The 18,106-nt window shown below is 39.7% G+C and overlaps 1 protein-coding gene across 1 annotated transcript in view; it reads right to left on the minus strand.

The window, feature by feature from the left end:
* Positions 1-18,106, minus strand: part of ADAMTS12 (ADAM metallopeptidase with thrombospondin type 1 motif 12) — a 148,714-nt gene that overhangs the window by 31,645 nt on the left and 98,963 nt on the right. Inside the window, exons 13-16 of the mRNA XM_032675323.1 lie at positions 16,143-16,276; positions 8,623-8,743; positions 3,167-3,411; positions 1,679-1,820 (exon numbers count right to left, since the gene is read on the minus strand). Coding sequence (XP_032531214.1) covers positions 1,679-1,820; positions 3,167-3,411; positions 8,623-8,743; positions 16,143-16,276 — 642 coding nt within the window. The remainder of the gene's footprint in view (positions 1-1,678; positions 1,821-3,166; positions 3,412-8,622; positions 8,744-16,142; positions 16,277-18,106) is intronic.

An 18,106-nucleotide genomic window follows, 5' to 3' on the forward strand; every position in this document is an offset into this window, starting at 1 on the left:
CTGGTGTGCACAGAGTCTGACTGCAAAGCAATTCCTTTCTGCATAAAGGAAATGGCAGGAAGAGGCCCAACCCGCACTGGACTGAGGACTGAGCAGAGCTTATGATTTTACTACAAAAGATGGGGGAATATAAAGGCAATGAAGAAAGACATGGATCTTCTGTTTCTCCACTGCAATAGAGCCGGAAAAGGATGTGCATCAGGGCACGGCATGGTGCTGCCTTGAGGCCAAGAATCTTGTGGAAAAATACCTTTATGGAGCTGCCCTGGGTTCATTCTGTGAAGAGAACAGTTTCACTCTATGAAGTCATAATTCATCATTCATTAGTCATCACCTGGACTTTTCCCAAATACATTTACCATGGATAAGCAGGTGTATCACTGGGCTAAAACTGTATTTCTTCTCTTAGGAGAGATGAAACTTTTCTGCATCAGCCTATTCCCCCACCTGTAGTCCAATCTGTCATCCCCTAATGCAGCTTCACTTTCTCAGCTCCACAACGCATTTATTTGCATTTTCCTGATCTCTATAACTGAGAAAGGCCAAAGTGCCCTCGCATTTACTGCTGTGTTGTTGACCAGCGGTGAAGAAAGGACCTATGCCGAGTCTTTGGCAGGTTCAGGTTTGCCAGGAGAACAGAAGTCTTGGTAAGGATTCATTTCTCTCACTGACTGCAGCTATGAAAGTCAGTTAAACAGTTCAGCTTTCTTGGCCCTTCCTTTTATCTTGGAAAACTATTGGTTTACTGTTTACCAAATGATAACTGCAATAATCCTTGAAGGTTATTTACTACTAACCTTAGGTTAATTAAATACAGCTTTTCTTTTTTGTCTATCTGTAGGCTTGTCTTCAATAAGACTTGTCATGCAGCACATCCATAGCAGAAGAGGAACCTGTCTACTTCAATACACTTTCATCATACAAACCTTGCAAAACACTTCAAATACCAGCGATTTGGTATAACAGAAATAAATTCTGAATCTAAACAGAGTGAACACTCAGATAAAATCAATCTCATCATTCAAAGTCAGAAGTCAGGGAAGTGTTGTTCAATCCAGCAACACTGGCAATATTCAATTCTGCTCTTACTTTGCCTCCTGGTCCTGAACTGAACTCAGCAGGATCACACCACAATAATGTGCAGCCATGTGAGGTAATTTGGTTCTAGGCAAACAGACTCTACCATGCCCATATTCCCTGCTAAGTGCAGCAAGACTTTAGCATTTCCAAATGCCATAATGATGGAGAGCTAACATTTTCCAAATGGTGTATTTTCCAAATACACCTTTCCTGTTGCTATGCTCTTTTTTTTTTTTTTTTTTAATGCAGCAAAGCTTATTATTCCTAATGTGCTTGTGTTTTGATTACCTGGGCATAAACCTGTTCTATTAGTGTACCAGCATGCTGCTTAGGAGGGCCAGCTAGCTCAGATTCATGGCCAGTCAGGTTTTGGAGAAAGAAACTTCACGGCCTTTTTGGGAAACCTGTTCCAGTGCTCTGTCATGCTCGAAGTAAACAAGTTTTTCCTCATATTATTTTTGTAACTGTGTGATCTGATTTCCCACCACATGCAGATTAAAGAACCTTACCTCTTTGAGGATTATGTCTGGATAACTTATAGATGAGATTTGCCACTAGTGAAGACAAACAGTTGTAGAAAAAGGAAGTGAGGAATTACCTCTTCCACAGGTAACACTGCAGGCTGTCCAGTCTCCATATTGCCAAAAATACTCTGGCTCTCCAACCTCATTCTCATTACTTTCTTCTTTACGTACAGTGTATTCATACTTGATTCCAGGGTTAGTTTCTTGAAAAAGTAGCTGGAAAGTGTATGGTTTATTAATTATCTAATTAATAATCCACTGGCCAAAAGCTTTCAAAGTGTGAAACTGGAAGAATTAAATCAGCCCATTTTGGAACCTACTACCAGTTCAGAGAAGCAGAATTTCCACCTCTATGTTGACAGGCATCTTTCAAAGACACAGTTGTTTGCCATGCACTTTTGCAAGCACAAGTGGGAATAAGTGGGTCAGCATAATTTGTACCCTATTGACTGTAAGAAAAGATAATGTAAAGTCCATCCAAAGCATCTATATGCTGCTGATTAAGAGCCTATTGCCTATCCCCATTATAAATGACAATTTCCCTGCCTTCTGAAATAGCTGTTACAAAACAACCATTAGGTCAGAAAATTACAGACATTATTCAGTTACCACTTTAATATCATTTTTCAGTGTTTCTGAATTAAGAAGCAAATTCCAATTGAGAAGAGCCACTCATAAATTTACCTGGAAGGGAGAAAATAAACATCATCATATGTTTATCACCTATCAAGGGATAAAAGATTTCAGCAATGAACTTCTACTCTTCCTCCCAATTGAACAGTGAAGACTGAGCACCCGTTATGTGCGCCTTCTCACCAGATAAAACGTGAAAGTAGCTCCCATCACACGCCTAATATTTCTTTTAATTGCATGGTGGATACACAGGCAAACAAGCCATGAGAGATACTTTCAGAGAACAAAGGGCCAACTTAAAAACCTTTTCTTCAGAATTAACAGAAGCTGGTTATGTTTAAGCTAGCATCTATAAAGCAACATAAAAGAAACAAAAGAAAGCAGCCTCCGTGTATGCTAGATGGATTAATTTCATTTACCACGAGCTATTAATCCATCTATGTAATGCTGTATGCTTTTCTTGCTCAGTGTAAGCTGTCACTGCTGTCAGCCTTCCCTAGCTCTCACTGTTCACAGCCTGACATCAGCTCTCATTTTGTGATCATTTATTTTTCATCTTGGTCTGGTTCACATCACAGCCTTGTGTTGCTCTAAGTTGGTACAAGAGCAACTTGCACGAGCAAGGAAGTTTGGGAAAAGGACTGACCAACTATAGGTGGCAAGATCCCTGTCCTAATGGCAGTACAGGATTATACTAGCCTTTAATAATCATCAGACTACGATATAGGACATGCATTTTTAGGCAAGATGAACAGTACTCAAGCAAGATGTTTATTTCTCCACAAAACAGCTCAACTATTTTTTACAAGACAGCATGCTAATAGGGTAGTTTATATACCAATATATATTTTCCAGCCTCAGTTTCAAAGTCCCAGCACATTCTACTCCCATCCAAATCCAGCAGGTGCTGCTTATGATCTCCTAGTTACCTGAATCCATATTGATTCATTGGTGGGTCCTGGAGCAGTCAGATTTTCTAGATCCCCCGTTCTGTCGTATTGAAATACTGTGCCTGCCACTTTGTATTCACCATTCCACTGGATGATAAAGCCTCCATTCAGGTAGTATTTTTCTGGGTCTTTGCTTCGCACAGCAAGGAAATTTCCTGCTTCTGCAACTTCCATGACTTTGATTCCCCTTGCACCTTTTGGAATTAGCCCAATATCAACATATCCTAAGAGACAAGAAAAGTTCAACATGAGGTGAACAACAAAATTGTCACTGCATTTTACTTCTTGTAAGACTATTAAAACATCTGTTTTGTTTGAAAATATACACAAATGTGCTCTCACAGAGCTTGTATTTCAATTTGTTAATAGTGTGATTTTCTAGTATGAATTGGGGAACCATGTTTTGGAAATGCCAGTGGCATTTAGGAGGGATATGGAGGTGAATGACTTTCTGAGCTGTACCAGGGGAAATCTACTCCACAGATGAACATCAACATCTCCATATCCACACCCAAGGGCTCTGGCATACTGCAGTGTGAGCAATCTACAGTGAGAAATTCCGAGGTGTTCCAGCAAGTCAACAGTCCTTCTGGGAAACAAACCTTGTGGGAAAGGTTTTTTCAATTTTCAAAGAACATTTTCATCTGTAGCCAGTGTACAGGTATGTGCATAATTCCATGTACTTTCTCTTAAGTCATTTAACTTCTCTATGGCTGTTTGCCATAGATAGCCTTACAACAAAAAATGACTGTTATTCAAATGCCTCAAATTACTACTATAAACTGAACATATTTTTATCAACTACTGATTTTCATAACGAAGTACAAAGGCTCTTCATGTGTGAAGTTATCTGTTAAAAGATTTTCAGCATGTGTGTCAAGAATGAACCCAGAGTACCTATTACAGAATTTTGTTTGTACCACAGTCAGTATATGACATCAGGCTCTGTGCTTCTCACCCTACAGGGAACTGCTATTGCTACTGAATTGTAAAAATAGGAATTTCATATAGATATTTGAACACAAACTCAGATAGCTTTCTTGTTAGTGCTCCTAGCTGGGCTTTAGAAATTGGATGGATGACATCTCTACCAGCTGGTCTACTGGAACTGTGAGGTGCATTTTGTGCTGGTTTCTTCAAGATGGGAACATGAGTGGTTCCTCAGTTCTCATTTCACACTACTGAGGTCATGAATTAAATTCTGAGACTCACATCTTTGTTTATGTTTCTTCTGAAACAAGTTTATCACCTTCGATTGCTCACTCACATGAGTGAGATAAACCACAGTGGGCATACTAAGCAATCTTCAGTATCAATGTTCTCCACCTACCAGAACTATTTATACGCTGTAGAACAACCTGCTGTTGTAAATAAGTGCCCCCAAAGTCCTTAACATCTGAATTTTCTTTGCAGTTCTTTTGTGGGGTAATAAATATTAGTTATGTTTCTTGCGGTACAAAACAGGACCTGTCTATTTCAGGTCCTTCCTAATTACATTAACATTATATAATTATGTATATAGATTTCCAGTGATTGATGTTTAAGAGGGAGAGTTTTCTGGATGCTACCTTGACTGACTGTGGAAATCCAAACATTTCAATCTTTCAGATGTGAATGAAATAACAAAATCTGGAGCCTCACTGAATAACTTCTATTATTCATGAAATCAGTGGTCTAGGTCTATTGTAAGTAACCAAGTCTAATGACTCTCGCAAATGTTCTATTCATCCAGTACGGAGAAGACATGTTATGAACACAGTGTGTGATTATGTAACTAAAGATTTGAATAGAAGGCATACTTACAACTCGGTCAAATTAACATAGCATGGAAAATCTTAATTATGCCACATCCTGACAGCTTGGCTTTGCAATGCTGGTGTCCTTTTACAGTAAGCTGGTTTTTTTCCAGATGTAATTAGAATAACATGTTCAAAACACAATATATAAAACCAACAAAATGAAATTTTTGGTCATTTGCAACATGAAAATCTGTATATCCTTTCTCCCTTCTGCATAGTTGTTTTTGTCTGAATCATAAACATGATTTTAAATGTATTTCAGCTGTCTGTTGATTGATGCTACCATTTGGTCAGTGTATTACACTGCCTTCTCCCTGGTGGTAATTTTTCACCACTAAATTACCTCCTGATTTCCCAGAGCCTCTCACTGATTACCAATAAACATTATCCGATTTTGAAAGCAAAGCTAATCAGCAGCAAGCTTTTGAGCTTGTCACTCAACATAATAAATTTTTGTTTAAAAATTACGTGGATGGTGTTTATGTAATTGTTCCTGGTTATGTGGTTTCATCTGATAAGGACTAGAGATCCAAGATTCAATAACAGTCCAAATGTCAGCTGTCTTACCTACATGCTGTGCTCATTAAATCCTGGAGCAACCCTATTGTGGGTGCTTCTGCACACCTGTGAATTGGCAACTCTCAGATGCTATTAATACTTCCCTTTTTAATTAAAATTAAATCTATATGCTCCTAACACAGACGAATAAAGTCATGAAACCATTGTTGTAGGCACAGCTCTACAAGGACTGAAGAGCTTGTTTCTCTTTTCCCACTGCTGTGAGAAAGGAGTAGTTTTACTCGGGCTGCTAACACAGCATGGCAGATCAGATGATAATCAGATCTGACTATTTCTCCTTAACACAACAGCTCACATTCTTGCTCTCCAGTCTGTTATATCTGCAAGCCTCTCTCTCTTTAAAGTATACCTTCCTGAGGCACAGTTTTCCTTTATGCCAAGCTCTAGACACTACCACAAGGATATTACATGGAAAACAGCACAAGCTCCCAGTGGCATATTGGGTTTGCAAGTCCATGTATGGCTGCACAGAGCCCTTTATTGGAATAGAGGTGTTGTAGTGTGTGACAGGAATGGAAAAAAAAATTTATAGTCTAGAGACAGTATTGCTAGTGAGGATCAAAGAGACCTTCCAGTCTCTCAGATCAGTGTTTGCATCATGGCTATGTCCAGACTCCATCTCAGGGTTCAGGGTGAGGTTCAGGAATATACCAGATCTCTGTCTGCACTTTGATTGCATGAAAAGGAAACTGGGATAGCAGCCAGTGCATGGTATATGTCTGTTCAGTCCCAGTCAAGTCAGGAGGTAACAGAATCTGGATAAATCTCCTGGTTAGGGTGAGCACATGCAAAAGGGTGAAGATAGGACAATTAATCATCCCTATGACCACCACTTGTTTTGTAGACACGCCTCCACCATGGGCAGATTCCTTTGTCTGATGCTGACCACCTCATTCCCCCTATTGGTTATCCATTTCCTCCACGCTCCCTGCAATTAACACAGTCCTAAGACCCTGCTCCTTGTTCCTCAGTCTTTCTCTACTCCAGTGCTTCTCCTGAACCAGCAGTGCACTTTACTGTCATTCCAAGGAGCTTGCACACCTTGCAAATGTCCTGCTGTACATAGTTATACTCCTTTACAGTCATCACAACACCACCAGTAAAAACAAGGATTTTGACTTTTACATACTCTACCTTCAAACTTTTCTTTCTGAACAAGAGGCAGTAAGACTTCAGGTAAAATTGATCACCCTGCCCTGCAAGGAAAGGCTGAATTACTAAAACTCTTTCCTAGCATTTCATTAATCTGACTGCAAGTTAACTTGCAGACAACACATGCTGCTGCAGAATTAGACCCAGGAAAGGCCCTGATGGACTCAGGCTCTGAACAGAGATTTAAGTTAGAATATATTAGCTTTGATTTTGTATTTTTCTGTGCCATTGAATATGGAAAAACTCCTCAAAATCTTCATTTCTGATGACTGGCATCATGCTTCAGTACAGTTTTGTTACTTATACTGAATTTATGAGCCTAAAGTTTTTCTGTTTATATAAACTGTTCAGCAGCCACTCTGCTATAAATCTGACAGAATACCACAGTATCTGTCAGAGACAAAAAGAAGCCATATATTGTGAACAAAAAAAAATATTTTTCTATTCCCAGTTTAACACCTGTAAACATCATTGAGATCCACACATTGTCTTGAAGAGCCCACCAACCTCTGCCTTATTTTGTCTGCAATGGAGTCAATGTCTACAGAAGGGAGAGAATCTGCAGAATCTACGTTTTTCACTGAATTTAAAGAAAGCGATAATACTTAACACTCAGTATCCCTGACCAGCATCTGTCAGTGAGACTGACTGAATCTTGAGGCAAGCAAAAACTAAATGAAGATATAACACAAAATGAGTTTAAACAAAATAAGAGGCACTTAACCTTCCATGTGTTACAGTATTGGACCTTTTCAGTAAAATTGTTATTTGAAAATGAAGTTCGCATCATCTATAGCCTTGAAAAACTCACACACAGTCAAAGGCAGAGTGAATTTTAGATTCACAGAAGGAAAAGATCAGAGGCTGGAGGATTACTGTAGTATTGGAAGAGAGGGAGCTCTAGGTTTTCCTTTGTAAGTGTCACATAAACATGCAACCTCCTGCAGGAAGGCATCTTCACAGTTCACCTTTGGGGAACAGAGAGAAGGAAAGCAAACCCAAGTACACAGTATGGAAAAAAATCCTGAAGTATTTAATGTACTTTTACCCTGAATTTTGGAAAATCTTATCAAACTAGCTTTAAATTAGTAGCAAAAATCATTCTTGTGCAAACCAGAACTATTTTATTTAAAAAAACCCACAAACCCAAAAGCCAGCCAAAGGCACACTCTCAGTGCAATTTTTCCCTCCTCACTAGCACGGTACCAGTTACTGATCTTGAGACTTCTCAAGATCAAGGCACCAGCCTCTTTCTTCAGCCACAGACCTCGTTTTAAGCTTGCTCTCCAGTGCCTCATCTTCTCACCTCTCCCCCTCCTGTCCTGGTTTCCCATTCAAAGCTGTTCATCCTGGCTGTCTCTTCCACTTCCAGCTCATCGCTAAAGTTCTTATTCAGGTTTAGTCTCCCACTCCTGCTCCCAGACTCTATGTCTCGGACTCATCCTACTTAAGTCAGCTTAAGGCCTGAATGTCTCACCACTGTCAGTGAAGAAAGGCTCAGTACTTCACCTGCTTATTCAGACCACCTTAACCATGAAGAGAGTTACTCTTAAGCTCCCCTTTATGACACATAAAAATGAATCCTCAAACCACTCACTTTACATCCAGATTTTCTGAGATGGCAAATTACATTCATTTTGTAAATGCACTTGCTATTTTGGATTTTATTATTATCTGACTAACTTGCACAGGACCTGTTGGTCTCTGACAATTTTTTAAAAGACAAGGTGAACTTAAAAAGCACAGATCACGGATTTTTTCTGGCAGAAGCGTGATTCACTGAAACATCCATTTATTATTTCCCACGCGGATGATCATTCAGTTTGCAACAAGAAGCTCTTAATCCTTTTTATGTAGAGAAATGACTTCACCAGCGGAAGAATTTAAAAGAAGAACCCATATTACCAAATCCTTCACTTTGATTAAACATCATCTTCACTGTATGACAAGCAGAGCCGTCTCCCAGGCAAACTCCACACTGGTCTTCCGTTGCATTGGAATTTATCTCATAATCACAGCCAACAGTCTAGAAGGAAAAATATTTTCAGAATAAATGTGGCCTCCACAATGAATTACTGAGGACTGCTATATCACTGCACTTTTAAGAAGTGTGGAATAGTATATATCCTATATATAGGAGAATAGTATATACCCTATATAAACAAACTAATAGTAGAGATTGTTATATGTAGGTCAAACTTGAGTATTATACCAATGTGAAAAACAAACTAACAAACAGTAACCATCACCATGCCATGAAACATACAGTAGTCACCAGTTACTTGAGATAGAAATGTGCCACTCAAATGGCCTCAATATCTGGGTTTGGCCAGTACATCTAGGATGTGTGTCCACTCTCTTCTGTCACAGAGCCATCCACAGATTCCCAGGAATACAATGCAGTAAAGAGAATTGAAATCACTGTCAGTTTTTTGTGGCCATCTGACAGTGCCGAACCTCTACTGCAGTCAAACTCCCTGGTAAAGAGAAACTCTTCAGCAGGCATGAATTTTTATACCCGTGACAGCTGCTTCTCAAGCTTGTCAACATCAGGGCACGGGTCAAGATAAAGTTCTGGTAAAGACTAATTTTCCAGCTCGTGCTTGCTGCAGGGATAAAGTGAGAGAAAAATTTATTCATACCTAGTCAGGAAAAAACTTCTTCCTTGCCCAACCCAAAAATTCTGTGCTCTAATGTCTTTAAACTTCAACAAAATTTTCATTTGTTTTGGGATTTTTTTTCTGCCTCTCTTCAAACCCAAGCAAGATTGCAGAACACAACCTAATGTCTGACACTGAATGGTTGTTAACAGTATCTAAGATACCTGGAGGCCTGTGATATAGATGAATAGCCGTAAGTCTGGTGGTATGTAAAGGTTTTCTCAGATGAATTCTCTCAAAATAAGCTTTCAGGTGCTATACCTGCCAACCTCTCTAACGCCCTCTTGATGTATGAAAATCTGGGTATTACGTCTTCCGATTCTGATTTTATTTTGCCTTCAGGACCTCAGCTACTGTAATCTGTAAGCTTCTGACAGGAAAATCAATCTGTTAGACTAATCTAGGTACACAGGCTTCCACATTCTCTAATATTTCTCTATCATTTTCAGCTTAAGAAATACCTGAACTTTTGTTTAAGTGCCAGTGTTTGAATGAACAATTAGAGAAACTGCAAAAAACAGAAGCAAGGAAAGGCCTCAAGATACAGATGGTGTCACACTTTGTCACTTTAGAGAAGATTCAAAAAAAAGACTCATCCATCACTTAATGCCAGTACATAGCCAGCACATTTGACACCTACTCTAAAAAAAAACCAGCCAGGCCAAAATGTTCTGCAGCAGCCTTAGCTTCTCTCTCCTTTCAGCGAAGGCCACTTTCAAAAAATGGAAGGTTTTGTAATGTCTTGCACACAGACACATCCTGGCACTAAGGACCACGCTTACAAGCAGTACACAATGTTACAGAGATAAGCATATGTTAAGAAGGTGAATAAATTTTTGCCTCCAAGCACACAGCTTGTTCATCCAAGGATGGATTTAATCAAGTATTCAGAATACACAGACACCACTGCTATATGTACACGATGTTTCTTTATCTTGCCAAGAGTTCAGATCTGTCTCTTCCCCAGCTATCTACAGAGGCACTGGAGTTTATATTTAACACTTCCTAATACATTGAAGAGGTTGGTGAGTTGCTGTTTCTCAAAGTGATGCATTCACTATAAACAGGAAAGTCATAGTTATCAGGTTTATTATTACACTAGAGGAGAAACCACCTACTCTGGAGAGTCATGGAAGTGGAAGTTTATTTTCTTTCTATGCACATATACACTGTTGAACAGAAAGCTGGTGAAAATCTGGAAATGGAACCCTTGTACTTTATGCTTTGCTATTAGAAAATATTATTAATTACTGTTTTGCAGCTCCTCTTTTGAACATCTTAAAATAATGATTTGTCTTCAAACTATATAATTTTTGCCATTTCTGGTAGAAAATGCATGTTCTTGAAAAGATTCCTGTTCATCTTTATTTACTGTACATGCTTGTTTGAGAGGATGAACACAGAAATAATTTATCTAGTTCACATTGTCAATGAGACACTTGGAAATCAACATCAGTGAGCATATTTCCCTTCTGAGTACTGTGCAGTGTAAAAATTCCCAAAGGGTGAACAAATCAGTTCTGAACTGTAGCAGCACTGGCTCTAACTGAGGTGGCAGCACCACTTTACTGCCTTTGGGTTGCCAATTAGTGTCTCTGCATGAGCTGCACTCCATCAGCTCAGTCAGAATCAGCTCAGGCCTTTTCCACTTGGCCATACATTTGTTTTAGCAACACATTTGTGGCATCAAAATATGACATTGCTCTGATATGAAGGGAATCCGTTTGTCCCTTCCTGTTATAACCATAGAAATTTGTATTGCATTTTTCCTCTTCACAGAACAGTTTGAAACAGTTTTTATCTGATCAGATATCAGCCTTACCTATACATGCAATATTCCCATACATTCTTGAGTTGCTGGGATACCCAAACCACTGTGGCAGGGCAGACAATTCACTGTGCCTTCATTTTGTTCCCTAGCTCTGGGGTGCTGATGGTGCTGCAAAGACTTCCATATCTAGCAACAGGGCCTCATCTTACAAAGCCATGAAGAACCACGACAAAACAATATTTTCATATGTCAGAATAAACAGCATTTTATTTACTCTAAATAAATTTTCATGAACTTTAATTTCCAGACCATGTTTTACGTTATCACTCCAGTGAATACCACTTTACTTTTGTCATCCATCAGAATAATTTCTAGATGCTTTCTTCTCCCTTTTGTTTGCTTTCCTCATTATTCTGATTCTTCTAGATGGACTGGTCATGCTTTCTAAAAACGCCTCAAATTTTTCAGAAAGTCAACATGACCCAGCAATGTACACTCACAGCTCAGAAATCCAAAGCACTGTGGCCAGCAGGGCGAGGGAGATGATTCTGCCCTTCTGCTCTGGTGAGACCCTACTTGGAGAACTGCATCCAGCTCTGGGGTCCACAACATAAGAAAGAAATGGTCATGTTGGAGCGAGTCCAGAGGAGGCCACAAAGGTGATCAGAGGGCTGAAGCACTTCTCCTATGGGCTGAGAGAGTTGGGGTTCTTCAGCCTGGAGAAAAGGCAGCTCTAGGGAAATCTCAGCATAGCCTTTTAGTGCCTAAAAGGGCTACAAGAGAGCTGAAGAGGGACTTCTCACAAGAGCATGTAGTGATAGGACGGGGGGAATGCCTTTAAACTGAAAGAGGGCGGGTTTATATTAGATATCAAGAAGAAATTCTTTACTTCTGGTGAGGCATTGGCACAGTTTGCACAGAGAACTTGTAGATGCCTCATCACTAGGAGTGCTCAAGGACAGGTTGGATGAAGCTCTGAGCAACTTGGAAGCAGAAGATGTCCCTGCCCATGGCAGTGGGAGTTTGAACCACATGATATATAAGGTCTATTCCAACTTGAACCATGCTGCAGCAATTAGGCTGTAATTCTTTTACACACATACATCCTTTTGCACCCTCTCCCAGTGAAACATGCTGTGCTACATCAACCACTGTGTGCCATGGCATTTGCAACACAAGCCATCATCCCTCTGTGCAGCCCTTTGCTGCCGCTCCACTCACCAAGAGCCTTTCCAATGCCCCTGAGACACAGGTCACAGCATGCAGTGCAGAGGCAGACATAATGACCTGAACTGCCTGGCTGCATTACAGGAAGGAGAAACAATTTATTTCCTGCTGCTTGGTGACTAAAGGGAAAACAGCCAGAGATATTGCCCTTTTTCCATTTCCAGAGGGAGAGGTTTTTGTGTCACATTGGCAGTAGGAGGCAGACACAAAAAGTCCTTACCGTCACTCAAGGGTATGGCCTGGACGTACTGCCTGAATATCTGTTATGTGAATAGTACACTGCACTTCAATAAGGTCTTTTTTCCATTTGTCTCCCCCGCTGGTCTTCAAATAAAGAAATGATATTCACTTTACATTGGCCATGACATTGCCCTGAATGGGGAGAAATGTGTCCTGATGTCACTAATTTACCCTGTAATTTGTCCATATGGGTCTGAATCAATGTCCCCTTGGGCTAGCAATGGGAAAAGAAAGCTGAACCATAGTGAAAGGCAGTAAAGCTACTACACAGAAATCCAAGCTCTGTAATCTGCTCTTCAGCAAGGGAAAAAGGCTGATTCCCTCCCTAGGACTACACAGCTGTGTAATTCTCCAACAAAATATCAGTCTCTCAACATAGCAACTGTGCATTATCACAGAGAATAGGTCACAGATTTGCATGATTGAAGGTCACTTAAGCCTATCAGAATTCTTTTCAGGAGATGAATAGTTGCCAGAAACATCAGAGATGCCAGTTCATGCACTTGCAAGCCTTCATTTTTAGATGATGCTGTGGCTTGTATTTAACCAAAAGTCCCTGTTATGTATATATCACTGCTAAACAAATAAACTCTGGTGGCAGTGTCTTTGCTCTCTAATACTGGGGGAGTAGCTGACTGATCCAGTAAGAATTAGAGTGCATTTCTGATGCATAATTTAAAACATATGCAAACAGACCATGTGCTTTAAAGATCTTATAAATAAAGGAGGGAAAGTGACAATTAAAAGATGAGTGTGGAGGAATACAGTAAAAAAACCAAACTAGTCATAATAAAGGTTGATGATTTGAGAGTAAATTATTGAAAGATCTTGTCAGATCTCCTCTTGGCAGAACTCCTCTTCTGTGTAAGCTGAGAGAGGACCCAACTATTTCATATGCCAGACCCTCAAATGAGTTAACAATTTTAGCTTGTCTTTGAATTGACAAGGCAAGTTCTAAGGGAATACCATACTCACACCTCAGCTGTGCCTTCCTTCTGCACTGAGGCGCAGGCAGCACTTCTAGAAGATTAGGACTGACATACTGGACAAACTGCAAGGACCAAATGAATCAGCACTAGTGTCTGCCTGTAGTTACTTCTCACTTGAAGATGCACGTTATGGCTTTGTCAGCATGGTTAGAGAAGCACCCAGCATACCTCGGGTAGCTAAAATGACACATCTCAAACCACATTTAGCCAGCAAAGTAATACCTGTTTCTCTGATTGCTCTGAACAAAATCATGGCAAACTGCAAAAATCAGATGGAAATCAGATGAACTTAGAAGATTAAATTCTCAATTTAATATGATTCTATCTATCTTTCTTTGGCATACCCACTAGGAAAACTCTGAACCCTCGGTTGATAAAAAGTAGCTACCCTACACCAAATACACGTGAGAAATACAGACAATGGATCTAACATCTCAGTAATCTAATTTTTTGCTCAGTTTCAGACCAAAGTGTAGTGTTATTTTAGTACTCAGAACAAATGTGAAGTGGTTTTTTGAGATGTAGTTTTGAAAACCAGAACAGCGCTTTAATAGACTAATGTTTGTGAATGTCTTTTCCACATCATTAGCACCATTCTGCAATCAGACTACAAGAATGATGTACCAGACTAATTATATTAAACTAATTCTCCATGACCTGCAATGTATGTATTGTGTTTAACTAGCTGGTCTAAAATACTGGTGGATTAGACGAAAATACATGAAAAAGCTTCTTCTCAAGTGTTAAGCTGGGTACCTATTTCAGACAGCTTTCAATAATATGAGCTATTTGGGTTACCTATTCATCATTTGGTCTCAGTTGTGGTAGTTGTATGGTTTTATTGTTTATTTTGTGATCCTGATTCCAATTAAATCTGTTTGTCAGAGGAGATGTGAAGCAGCAGTCAGGATGTGAAATGGTGACAAAACCAGTACCTTGGAGGGAATTTTTCAGAAACCCATCAAGTCCACAGAATGTTAATGTATATCTAGGATCTACAAACTGCAATTAGATTAGCTTCACTTTCACCCTTGATCTATCAATTCTAATGAATTAAGCTTTGCTATGTATAAAATATGTATAAATTTTAAAAGTCGCAGGCAAAGCTCAATACGGAAAGCATACAGAGACTAAAATTAAAAATACTGATCCCAGCCTAACTGAGATGGAAATCAGAAAATTAACATATCACAAAGACAATCTTCTGAGTTTAGCAACGGGCCTCTTCCAAGTGAAGGTCAAAAGCACTGATATGGTAAGCCAGATTTACTACATGTTTCAAAATGCTAAAGGTCAGATTCATTCTGGCTTGAACTGCTCAAAGCCAGGTCAGATCTTTCACCATCATAGTTCAAAGGCCCACTTTGGCTCTCAGCAAAGTAAGCTAAGCAGATCTCTTCAGCGTGGACTTGAGCAGGGTTTTGGTAATTCCCTTTCACAAAGCAGCTCTCGCAAGGAAAACTTAAACCAAATCTTTTATTACTGCTCTCTGAAGCCCTGTCATTCTAGCAAAATAAAAACTTTAAAGGGAGGGTATATGAATCACCCATTAAGAATGTGGAGTTTCCATCACTGGAAGTCCTTAAGAAAAGAACGTGAAAAACATCAAATATATAGGAATATAATTTGCAAAGGGATAAAACAGATGACTTCTTGAAGTCCCATCTAGTTGCATTTTTATACGATTCAATGGCGTAGAATATACAGTCCCAAGATTGGATATGCTAATGCAGTTTCCACAAGCCACAAAGTCCTGCTTTTGTTTCCAAAGACAGGCTTCAAGGGGGTAGAAGACACAAAAACTCAATTTGAAGAAATAAACCGTAGCTGTAAATACATTTCCTACAAGTAAAGTACTCATTTTATTTATAAGAAATTCAATAAAACCAGTGTTAAGACTGTGGATGTTACAGAATGTACAGATGTTCAGATGCCACACACAAACACCATCCTGGAAACAAACCTACTACCAACATGCAGAATATGCACAGTCCATTATACTTATTCTTCAATACACAGAACATTACTGAGCCATATATTCTGTTTGCCTGTTATCTCATTGTACAGTGTTATTCAATATGTTGCAAACTAAAGTAATTTTTACAGTGCAAATGTCTGATCCCAAGATCACAAGATGGTTCAGAACTGCTACGTGTGTATTGTTACACTGCATTTTCATAAAAAAAAAATGGACAATGGCGGAACCAATTAAAACCCTAAAGGTACAACCCCTTGTGAAAACATCTCATCAGAAAAACCAGATTTTTTTACACTGATGTTTTAAAATAATGGAAAAGAAGAGAGGAGCTAAAAGGTACCAAAAGTAATTAGCATGCAGTCTAATGCATTCATTAAAAAGTGTGTAAACAACTTTCGTCTACTTGGAAAGCTGTTTCTATAAACTTGCTTCCATGGTCATTAAAAATGTGACAAAATTGAGTACTTTGCCTTGATCCTACAAAAAGAATTGTTAAGCATTTTCCCATAACTTTGTAAAATAAAGTTGTAGAGAAAGAAACATGCAAACATACCCAATACCTTACACATGCCATTAATACAGATATCTCGGCTGTGCCTTCCTTCAAAGCAAGGAGTACCATCAGTGACTGCATCAAGCATCTTCTCTGAGAAATGGCCATCTATTGGGCGACAGTGGAGCTCACAGGGGTTTGCTGAAAGGAAAACAAAGATACTTTCTCAGACAATACTTCAGGACATTGCACTGCACAGGGAGTGACAGTATGCCTTTACTGAACCATCTGCTCACTTTCCCTGACATTTGGCAGAACTGGTCTAATTAGAAGAAGTGAGCAGAGACAAGTCATATTGCTAAGAGTGACACAGGCCTCATAAATACCGCTTGTGGATTTGTAGGAAGCAGCTGGAGGCAGGTACCCTCATACCTGCATGCTCTTCATCGCTGCTGAGTTAGGCAGTAATGAGCCTGTCAGCTGTGATGGGGAAAGGGAGGGGAAACCAGCAAAGCCACCTGTCATTAGTGAGGGGGTGGGAATGCCAAGGACATTGACAAGAAACAGTTTTCCATCGACTGATGACTCAGTAATTTCAGAGATAATTTAGACTTTTCATCACTGCTGTCAGTCTCTCTCAGAGAGCAGTCAAATGGTTGCTTCTGATCTGCTGCACATCACTGATCGTTTTCACCTACCTCTGGGTACCTAACAAATCATTCGAGCACTGCTTGGCAACTTATGAAATAGGGATGATATGACCCAGGCTGTTCTTGTATAGATGTCCCATGGAAGCAACAGGGAGGAGAAAAGCTGTAGTAAAAGCAACCAGTGGTCTCTGAAACAAGGCTTTCTGTGGTGGATCAGAACCCTATTCTATTCCATCCACGGAGTAAGAAGAGCTGAACACACACTGCCCTGCCTCACAGACACTGGCTCTTGGGAATGGGAAATTTTGAAACTCAGACATCAGAGAGCCAAGTTTGACAAACAAATTGTGTACATGGAAGATGAGTTAGAGCTGAAACTAGGACAAAGTAAAGAGAGATGTATCCACTCCCTGAAAGAGAGATGTATCCACTCCCTTGTATCCACTCCTTGAAAACTCTCCAGCAGAACCAGATCTATATTAAAAATTGATGAGGGGTAGCAACAGAGGACCTGTCTTCTAGTTTTGGTCTATTCCAAGACCCCAGTCTAGCCTGGTGCTAAAGCAAATTGTTCATGCTCAGCAAGCTGAAATGCTTTGCTGAGCAAAGCAGTGGGCCTTAAAACCGCCAGTCAGTAGGGACTTGAAGGCATCATTATGGAGTCATTTTAAAAAAATCTCCCTGTGTGCTGCAGAGGAGCTACTGGTCAGTGACAGCTTTATCCTGGGCCTGATGGAGTTGACAGAAACCACTCCCTTGGTCATAAAGGGTTGCAGGGTAACAATAAGCCTTCCACATAGTGGTAGATGAATTTCTTTCTTCCTCCTTTGTTGGCCTCGTTTGTGTCATATGAAGAACAGTGTTTAAAGAAATTTCTAGTAATGAGAGAAACTGAAACTTCTGGCAATGCAAATAAACTAAATAATTTGCTACAAAAGGATTTATTCTTTTGGAGGAGGAAAATTTGCTCTCATTGCACCGGTTTGTGCAGCACCAACATACATACACCACCACACAGTACACAAAGCTGACTGCAGCTCCTGCCCTCAAAGGGCTCGAAGCTTAAGAACTGAATCCTAAAGAGCCTGAGCTTTAGTACTATAAACCTCATTCATGTAAACAAAAACTCTGCAAAACTGGGATTAAAAAAAAAAAATTAATGAAAGGATGGTAAAGGAAATCCAAAACCTTAATGAGAACTTTTGTTTTTTCCCTCATCAGTAGAGCTAAAATGGTATCTTAGGACTGTCAACAGTGTTGTGCTTGTGGCTTCTCAAACAAAAATGCCTTCGTAGAGTGCAATAGAGTTATCAGACCTGGAGGACATGCATGGACCAAGGTCATACAACTGGTGGAATTCAAGGTGATGTGAGTTGTGTTC

This window comes from Chiroxiphia lanceolata, chromosome Z, assembly GCF_009829145.1.
Source record: "Chiroxiphia lanceolata isolate bChiLan1 chromosome Z, bChiLan1.pri, whole genome shotgun sequence".
Lineage (NCBI taxonomy): Eukaryota > Metazoa > Chordata > Aves > Passeriformes > Pipridae > Chiroxiphia > Chiroxiphia lanceolata.